Source organism: Anomalospiza imberbis, chromosome 29 (assembly GCF_031753505.1).
Source record: "Anomalospiza imberbis isolate Cuckoo-Finch-1a 21T00152 chromosome 29, ASM3175350v1, whole genome shotgun sequence".
Classification (NCBI taxonomy): domain Eukaryota; kingdom Metazoa; phylum Chordata; class Aves; order Passeriformes; family Viduidae; genus Anomalospiza; species Anomalospiza imberbis.
Window position 1 is genome coordinate 2,357,572 of NC_089709.1, and position 9,575 is coordinate 2,367,146.

Sequence of the window (9,575 nt, forward strand, 5' to 3'; positions counted from 1 at the left end):
TGTGCCATGTGCCCGCTGCCACGCTCGGCCCGGGTGGTGCCAGGCTCCAGCTGGACCCAGGGAGAGCAGTGCCAACCCCGCTGCGTCCCGTGGGTTGGGAATTAGGGCAAGGACTAGTGCTGGGTGTGGCTCATCCATCGCGCCGGGAGCAGGGATGGCTGCGCCGTGCGGTGGCTCCGCAAACCCGGGGTGCTGCCGGTGCCCGGTGCCCCCCAGCAGCCCCGGCTGCCTCCACCTAAAGAAACCCGTCCCTCCCCAAAACCTCCACGGTGTCACACGTTTCCCGTGGCGGTGTCAGCCAGGCTTCCTGTTGGCGATGCTCACCGGCACCAGGGCACGGGGGGAGGCGGTGAGAGGGGACATCGCCTGCCCGCGGCTCATCCCGCCGTGTCCCGGCCGCTCCTCCAGCAGCTGAGGCTGCAACCAGCAGGAGCTGTTGCTAAAAGGCCTTTTTTTGGCTCCTCTTCACACCTGCGGGTGTTGTCAAGAGCCCGCGGGAGGAGGAACGCAAAGAGCTTTTCTCGTCCTGAGCCGCTGTGGCCGGATCCTGCCCCAGCTCCCCGGCAATGCCGCGGCTGTGAGGAAGATCCTGGCGCTGCCAGGGCTGCTGGAGGAAGGCTGGAGCTGGAGGTGAGGGGTCCCAGGTCCCCATGACACACCAGCTTTGGGGGCGGTCTTGGCTGGGGGGGTTTGGGGCTTTTTGGAAGCTGGATGCTGAGCTGGGAGCTCATTTTTGGGCAGCCAGTGCCGAGGCCGGGCTGGTTTTCCTGGTGAGTGGCAGCAGGACGTGGTGGGACAGGACACTCTGCCCCCGCAGCCCCCGTGGGTCCCGTTCTGCACAGGAGCTCAGCGGTTTCCACCGGGGCCTGTGGCCACCCGTGCCTCAGTTTCCCTCCTTTCAAAAGCAGCACAATGCCAGGGCGTGTCTGGCAAGGCACGGGGGAATCAGCTGCTTGTGTCCATCCCCAGGGGACAAACAGACACACTGTCCCCCCACGGACACGTCACATGGCCGGGGAGGTTGGCCCGGCTTCAGCTGCAGCCGCCCCCGGGCACGTACCCGCCCGGGGACGGGCGAGCTCCGCGCCGTGCCAGGGGCCAGCGGAGCCTGGCCGGGTGCCCCGGAGGCCAGGGGACAGTCAGAGTGGGCAGGGACTGTCCCCTGTGCTGGCCGGCAGGCTGGGGAGTGAGGAAGAAGCGCTGCTGGATGTGGAGGAAGGCTCGGGGAGGGTAAGGGGGCACAGCTGGGCTGGGAGTGGGAGAGGCTGGAGGGGAACTGGGCTTGGGGACCACTGACTGTCCTTTAGGGCCCCGGGGGGGGGACAGAAAGGGTCCCAGGCCCCGTTTGGTGCAGCACAGCCCATGGGGCTGGGAACGGTGTCCAGCAGCGCGATGAGTCTCTGTCCTCTGGGCAGGACTGGCCCTGGTCCTGGCCCTGTGGGGCTCAAATCCCTCCGGAATGCCCCCGGTTTTTCCTGCAGAAGCGCCAGCAGCGCCATCCTCATCTCTTTCCTGCTGAACCCCGCAGCCCAGGACACTTTCTGCTCCCGGGGACACAGAAGTGGGGACGTTGAGGTGGCCCCAGCGCCGGGGCTCGGAGCAGAATGTCGCATTCTGTGCATCCCCGCTGGTCCCGCTGCCCCTGCATCCCCCTTGTAGGGAAGGCACGGGGCTGTCATCGGGCTAAGAACGATTTATTGCTTGGATAAGCATTAGTCTCAGGGGCTGTGAGATTTTAGAGGAATAAACATTCAGCCATAGCACGAAGCAGTCACAAGTTCTTTGTTCCAAGACAATATATAACTTTCTAATTTAATGGCCACCTGTGGCAAGCACATTTCTCTCTCTCTCAGGATTTTTCATAGAAGTGCACAGAGAGAAAGAAAAAGAAAACAATTTCTAATTCTGCTCCTTGTTTTTCTCATGTGGAATGTGCTTGGAGAATTGTTTACCTGGGGTAATTACTTAATTAGATTCTAGTGAGGATTGTCTGAGTCTAGTGGCCAATCAGATCCACCTGTGGGCTCTGAAGAACAAGGTCACGAGTTGTGGGTAGTTAAATATGGTAGTTAGAAAAAGTAGCATGTAGTTTTTAATATCCTCCTTTATATAGTATATTAATTACAGCATAGTTATAATAAAGAAACCATTCAGCCTTCTGAAATAAAATTAAACATCATCATTCTTCCCATTAAGTTCACCTACATTTTACAATGGCGAGTCGCTACAAGGTTTATTTTGCTTTTCTAACTTATCACCTTTATTCACTTTTAGTGCACTGTGGTTATTTTTACTTAATAGACTGCTGTTGCACGTATACACATATGCTTCTCGTATAACTTTTAAAATTTTAACTCTATATAATCACATTACTATGGACTCCACAATCTTTTCTAACACAGTTTCTCACTCACTTAAGGCATATTCTTACTTACAATTATAGAAACATAAGTTTATGATTTTTCTACTTAATGTCTGTGCACTTTATTTTTACATCAATTTTTAACTTTTAATTTAATTTTCACATCAACTTTTAACTCTATATAATCACATTACTATACTATAGACTCCACCATCTTTTCTAACAGTTTCTCACTCACTTAAGGCATATTCTTACTTATAATTATAGAAACATAAGCCTATGATTTTTCTACTTAATTTCTGTGTACTTTAACATCCATTTTTAACTTGTAATTTAATTTTTACCTCAACTTTATAAAATCACATTACTGTGCTATAGACTCTTCACCAGCTTATCAAACACAGTTTCTCACTTACTTAAGGCATATTCTTACAATTATAGAAACACAAGTTTACAATTTTTCTACCTAATCTCTGTGTACTTCATTTTTTTACATCAAAGTGCTCCTGGGGGGGGGTCAGGGGCAGGGAGGGGTCGCTCACCCGTTAATGTTGTCAGGAAAATGAATCCACAGACATCAGAGGTTTATGTCCAAAGAGGAGACAGAGGAGAACGTTTTCTTTATTTGAATAAAGGGAGAGGCCTTGGGGCGTTCCCCTGGGGTCTCTCCAATTTTTATCCTACTTTCCTGGCTGCATTTCCCTTCTCTCTTTCCCCATTTCTGAGGTATTTGAGAGGTTCAGACTTCCTGAAATGCCCGATACCAAAGATTCCCCTCTTATGGATACTAAAGAATTCCCCTGCTTTTAAAATTTTAATTCTTATGGAATTTAAGGTTTTCCCCCATTGTTTCTTTCATCTTTCAATACCCAATTTCATTTATCAGCAAACCTACAGTTTGTTTGTAAAAGCAAATATCTTTTTCCATTCATCAATCAGTGGAATCGTTCTCGTTGTTTCTTTTCTCTCTCAGTGCTTGTTTTATCCACCAGCAGACCCACAGCTTGTTGGTAAACACAAATCCTCATTCCTCTCAACGTCATGGGCAAAATAGACTCAGCTTGGGGAAATTAATTGCGTTTATTACTAATCGAATCAGAGCAGGATAATGAAAAGTAAAACCTTAGCAACATCTTTCCCCACCATCCCTCCCTCCTCAGGCTCTCCCTCCTCCCTCCAGTGGTGCAGAGAAATGGGAATGGGGGCTCCAGGCAGTTCAGCACAGGTTGTTTCTGCCCTGCTCTAACAAGGTGGGGTCCCTGCCTTCCATGGGAGATCCTTCTCCAGGGATTTCTCCAGTGGGAGACCTTCCCGTGGGTTGCAGCTCTGCCCCAGCTGCTCCTGGCTGGGGCCCTTCCTTGCACGGGCTCAGTGTCTTGGGAACTGCTCCAGCGGGGGCTTCCCCCGGGCTCACAGCCCCCTTCAGGCATTCCCTGCTCAGCTGGAGGCTCCTGCAGGGCTGCAAGGGGGGGTCTCTGCTCCCCGGGGACCCCCATGGGCTGCAGGGGAATCTCTGGAGCCCCTCGTGCCCCTCCTTCCTCCCTGACTTTGGTCAGGGCTGCTGCTCTCACACATTTCTCTTCTCTTCTCTTCTCTTCTCTTCTCTTCTCTTCTCTTCTCTTCTCTTCTCTTCTCTTCTCTTCTCTTCTCTTCTCTTCTCTTCTCTTCTCTTCTCTTCTCTTCTCTTCTCTTCTCTTCTCTTCTCTTCTCTTCTCTTCCCTTCCCTTCCCTTCCCTTCCCTTCCCTTCCCTTCCCTTCCCTTCCCTTCCCTTCCCTTCCCTTCCCTTCCCTTCCCTTCCCTTCCCTTCCCTTCCCTTCCCTTCCCTTCCCTTCCCTTCCCTTCCCTTCCCTTCCCTTCCCTTCCCTTCCCTTCCCTTCCCTTCCCTTCCCTTCCCATTTTTCTCCATTTTTCCCCTTCCTGACTCTGTTATCCCATGGCGCTGCCACCGTCACCGCCGGGCTCGGCCTTGGCCAGCAGCAGGTCCATCCCAGAGCGGTGGCATTGGCTCTCCTGGGCACGGGGGAGGCTCCTGGCAGCTTCCCACAGCAGCCACCCTTGTCCCCCCGCTGCCAGGAGCTGCCCTGCAGAGCCAGGGCATCCCTCACCCTTCTTGTCTTGCAGGGATGGCCGAGAGCAGCCAGGTCCCGGCTGAGGAGGGGCCGAGGGGTGCCCCTGGCAGCACCCAGGTGAGCCACGGCTGTGGGGGGGTGTGGGTGGCACTGCCAGGGGGCTGGGAGCGACTGGGCAGGGCTCTCGTGGCTGAGCTCACGGTGCTTTCATCTCCTATTAATCCGCTTCAAAAACAAACCCCGATGTTGTGTTTTCTCTGCATTTTGCACCCCTAGCGCAGTGAGGGAGAGGGAGGATGCTGTGAGCCCCTCTCTTCCTGCTCCTGCCCCGTTTCCAAGCCCCCTGAGCAGCTCCTGCAGGTCCTTCTCAAGGGGTGAAAGTCTCCAAGTTTGCACGTGCTGAGGAATTTAGTGGAAACTGGAAGAAGTGGGCAGGGCCTGAGCTCTGATGCCGCACTGGGGAATTCCCCTTGGAGGGTCCTGGGGGGTTCTGGTGCTCCAGGGGCTCCCTGCACCCCCAGGTGTGGCACAGCCCTGGGCAGGGGCTGAGCCAGGTCCCGGTGCTGCCTCACAGGACGTGGCTGAGCCCAGGGAGGACGAGGGGAGCGAGGGCCTGGCAGCCACCCCAAGCCCAGGCAACGTGGAGGACACGTATGAGCTGCTGGAGAAGCTGGGCAGGTGAGCAGGATCTGGGCAGTGGGGTCTGGGCAGGTGAGTGGGATCCAGGCAGGTGAGTGGGATCTGGGCAGGTGAGCAGGATCTGGGCAGTGGGGTCTGGGCAGGTGAGGGGGACCCACCACAGGTGAGCAGGAATCCAGGCAGGTGAGTGGGATCCGGGCAGGTGAGTGGGATCTGAACAGGTGAGCAGGGATCTGGGCAGGTGAGTGGGATCCAGGCAGGTGAGGGGGATCCAGGCAGGTGAGGGGGATCTGGGCAGGGGGATCCGGGCAGGTGAGGGGGATCCGGGCAGGTGAGGGGGATCCGGACAGGTGAGGGGGATCTGGGCAGGTGAGGGGGATCTGGGCAGGGGAGTGTGATCTGGGCAGGTGAGTGGGATCCAGGCAGGTGAGGGGGATCCAGGCAGGTGCGCAGGATCTGGGCAGGTGAGTGGGACCGGAACAGGTGAGGGGGATCCGGGCAGGTGAGGGGGATCCAGGCAGGTGCGCAGGATCTGGGCAGGTGAGTGGGACCAGAACAGGTGAGGGGGATCCGGGCAGGTGAGGGGGATCCAGGCAGGTGCGCAGGATCTGGGCAGGTGAGTGGTATCGGAACAGGTGAGGGGGATCTGGGCAGGTGAGGGGGATCTGGGCAGGTGAGCAGGATCTGGGCAGGGGAGTGTGATCTAGGCAGGTGAGTGGGATCTGGGCAGGTGAGGGGGATCCATGCAGGGGAGGGGGATCTGGGCAGGTGAGGAGGATCTGAGCAGGGGAGTGGGATCTGGGCAGGTGAGGAGGATCTGGGCAGGTGAGGGGGATCTGGGCAGGTGAGCAGGATCTGAGCAGGGGAGTGGGATCTGAGCAGGGGAGTGGGATCTGGGCAGGTGAGGGGGATCTGGGCAGGTGAGTGGGATCCGGGCAGGTGAGGGGGATCTGAGCAGAGGAGTGGGATCTGGGCAGGTGAGCAGGACCCACGCCAGGCGAGCAGGTCACAGGCAGGTGAACACAGGGCAGGCAGGTTCAGTGGGACACAGGCAGGGATCCCAGCTCCACCAGAGCCCCAGGGGTGCCCAGATTTCTGGGTTCTTCCCCCGGCCTGGGGTCAGCGCAGCCATGCCCCAGCCCAGCTCTTGCTGCAGTGGCCACTTCGGCGTGGTGAGGCTCTGCCGCGAGCGCAGCACCGGCTCCTTCTACGCCGCCAAGTTTGTGAAGATGCGGCGGGGCCGGGGCGGCCGCCCGGGGCTGGAGCGGGCACAGGTGGAACGGGAAGTCGCCATCCTCCGCCAGCTCCACCATCCCAACATCATCCAGCTCCACGAGCTCTTCGCCAGCGCAGCCGAGGTGGTGCTTGTCCTGGAGCTGTGAGTGGGGTTCTGGTGGGGGGGACCCCTTTTTTGTGCCATGTGTTGAAGGTGGCTGAGCTCTGCTGTCCCCACCCTGTGCAGGATCAGTGGTGGGGAGCTCTTCGACTTCATTGCGGAGAAGGAGATGCTGTCAGAGGAGGAGGCCATCGAGTTCCTCGGGCAGATCCTGTGTGGGGTGGAATATCTGCACACCCGCCTCATCGCTCACTTCGACCTCAAGGTGCCCATGGGGAACCCCCATCCTCACTCCCTGAGGATCCAAGGACTGCCAGGCCTCTCCAGAGCCCTGGTCCCACTCTTCTCAGCTTCCCAGGGTGCTGCTGTGACCTCCATCATCCCTCCATCATCCTCTGTGCCCGGCCCTGTTCCCACAGCCCGAGAACATCATGCTGCAGGACAAGGATGTCCCCAAGCCCTTGATCAAGATCATCGACTTCGGGCTAGCCCAGCAGCTGGAGGATGGCATCACCTTCAAGAGCCTCTGTGGGACCCCCCAGTACATCGGTACGGGGCTGGCACATCCCTGGGGGTCCCTGCACTGCTGGGCTGCTCAGCCAGGGGTGGGGATGGGACCCCCAGGCATGAAGACATGCTCCTGTCCCCCTGTCCTCTAATGTCCCACCCTGGCCCTGTGTTTGCCCCCAGCTCCTGAAGTGATCAATTATGAGCCGCTGAGCCCCGCGACAGACATGTGGTGAGGAGTCAGGACCTGGGGGGGCAACAGGCTGAGCTGGTGGGTGGGGAGGGATCCCCCTGGATGTCACAGGGCATGGGGGGCCCCAGGGAGGGCAGCACCTGACCCCCACCTCTGCATTTCAGGAGCATTGGAGTCATCACCTACATTCTGTGAGTATGGCTGAGGGAAACTGAGGCACGGGGACGCTGTGGATGCTGGGGCGGCCGAGCCAGTGCTGTCCTGGCACTCAGTAGCTCTGTTGTGTCCCCACAGGCTCAGTGGCCTGTCCCCCTTCCAGGGTGAGACGGATGCTGAGACCCTCTCCAACGTTGTGGCTGGTGCCTACGAGTTTGAGGAGCGCTGCTTCAGCCAGACCTCTGAGATGGCCAAGGACTTCATCCGCCAGCTGCTGGTGAAGGAGCCAGAGTGAGGCCCCATCCCTTCCATCTCCTTCCCATCCCTGCCCCCACCTCCACCTCTGTTACCTCCACCTCCAGCATCCCCATCCCCACCTCCATCATCCCCATCTCTCTTTCCATCTCCATCCCATTCCTGTCCCCATTCCCAGCTCTATCCCCATCCCCATCCCCATCTCCATCCTGTTCCATCCCCATCCCCATCCCCATCATCTCCATCTCCATCATCACCATCCCCATCCCATCCCATCCCATCCCCATCCCCATCCCCATCCCCATCCCCATCCCCATCCCCATCCCCATCCCCATCTCCATCATCCCCATCTCCATCATCCCCATCTCCATCATCCCCATCTCCATCATCCCCATCTCCATCATCCCCATCTCCATCATCCCCATCTCCATCATCCCCATCTCCATCATCCCCATCTCCATCATCCCCATCTCCATCATCTCCATCTCCATCATCCCCATCCCCATCCCCATCTCCATCCCCATCTCCATCCCATCCCATCCCATCCCATCCCATCCCATCCCATCCCATCCCATCCCATCCCATCCCATCCCATCCCCATCCCCATCCCCATCCCCATCCCCATCCCCATCCCAATCTCCACCTCCACCTCCATCCCATCCCTTCTCTATTTCCATCTCCATCTCATCCACATCTCCATCCCCACCATCTCCACTTCCATCTGGTTTCCTTCTCTGTCCCCACCAGCACCATCCCCACCTCCCCATCCCCATGGAGGACGTGTGGGGCCGGGACTCCCGACCCCAACGCCTCCCTTTGTGCCGCAGGTGCCGCATGACCGCAGCTGAGTGCCTGGTGCACCCCTGGATCAAGGTGAGAGGCACAAGTGGGGACTGCCCAGACCCCCTGGGAGCGGGGTGGGGACACGGTGACAGTGCCGTGTCCTTGCCCCCGCAGCCCCTGAGCAGGAAGCAGGCACTGAGCCGGAGCCGTTCCTCCATCAACATGAGAAACTTCCGCAAGTTCAACGCCCGGAGGAAGTGGAAGGTGCCCAGCCGTGGGGTCCCAGCACCCCTGAGTCCCCTGGGAAGCCCCTGCTGCGGTGGTGGGGGGTAAATCTGGGGAGGGACCCCCACCTCGGACCCCCTCCCTTCCTGTCCCCCTGTAGCTCTCCTACAACACCGTGTCCGCCTGCAACCGCCTGTGCCGCACGCGGCTGCTCTGCCGCCTCGGGAGGGAGGACGAGGAGCTGGTGAGCCCCCAGATCCCACCCAGCATGGGCTGGGGAGGGGGGAGAAGGGATCTGGGGGGTTTCTCTCTATGACAGTACCCTCTGTGCTGCAGACCCTCTGTTTTGGGCAGGAGGGGCAGAGCGTGGGACCCCCAATTGCTGGGATGGGATGAGGGAAGTGTGGTGGGAGGCTTGGCCAGAGATGGGGGCATCGAACAGGGTGGGGTGCTGTGCAGTGAGGGGTACCCTCTGCTCTGGGGGAAGTCCTGTCCCTGCCCTGCAGCCCCCCTGTGCCCCCAGCGCTGCTGTGAGAGCGACCAAGAGGAGGAGAGGAGCCCCCAGACCGCTCTGCTGCGCCGGCGGAGAAACAGCTGCTCCTGAGCTCCTCCCAAAAAAAGACAGGACCTCTGTGAGAGGAGCCTTGGGGGTCCCCACATCGCCCCATCCCAGGGGGCAGGGGCACTGTCCAGCTCCTAGTTCCATGTGTTGGAGGGTCACTGGGGCATCAGCACCCCACTCCTGCCCCCAGGTTTTGCCCAAGGCTGGGACCCTCCTCCCTGCTTTGTCCTAATGAGAAAAATAAATGTCACCTCCTCCTCATCTATCCTCTTCTCCTGCTTCCCCTTCCTCCTAAGGATGGATCATCACAGCCAGGCAGTGCTGAGTGCCCACAGTTTCCTCCCTCACTGCAGGGCTGCTCTTCTGTGGGGACCCCAAAGCCGTGGGCTCCTGGCACCCCAGATTCACCCTGCGAGGCAGAGTGACCCACCCTTAAGTTGTCCCTTCTGTGCTGTTCCATGGGTTGCTGGCTGCTTTCCTGGTGTCC

At 58.3% G+C, this 9,575-nt stretch overlaps 1 protein-coding gene across 4 annotated transcripts; it reads left to right on the forward strand.

Annotated features, from left to right (window-relative positions):
* Positions 1 to 1,163: 1,163 nt before the first annotated feature.
* On the forward strand, positions 1,164 to 9,272 carry LOC137463780 (death-associated protein kinase 2-like). 4 transcript variants are annotated; one of them, XM_068175182.1, is made up of 13 exons: positions 1,177 to 1,230; positions 4,485 to 4,549; positions 5,007 to 5,110; positions 6,228 to 6,449; positions 6,534 to 6,672; positions 6,827 to 6,956; positions 7,098 to 7,146; positions 7,272 to 7,298; positions 7,402 to 7,554; positions 8,346 to 8,391; positions 8,476 to 8,565; positions 8,687 to 8,770; positions 9,050 to 9,272. In XM_068175182.1, exons 2-13 carry the CDS (start codon positions 4,487 to 4,489, stop codon positions 9,128 to 9,130), a joined length of 1,188 nt encoding a protein of 395 aa, XP_068031283.1. In that variant the 5' UTR covers positions 1,177 to 1,230; positions 4,485 to 4,486; the 3' UTR covers positions 9,131 to 9,272. The 4 variants fall into 4 exon arrangements, with proteins under 4 accessions (XP_068031281.1, XP_068031280.1, XP_068031283.1 ...); XM_068175180.1 differs by lacking the exon at positions 9,050 to 9,272 and having other exon boundaries at positions 1,164 to 1,230; positions 7,427 to 7,540; positions 8,687 to 8,857; XM_068175179.1 differs by lacking the exons at positions 7,272 to 7,298; positions 9,050 to 9,272 and having other exon boundaries at positions 1,172 to 1,230; positions 8,687 to 8,857.
* Positions 9,273 to 9,575: the final 303 nt, after the last annotated feature.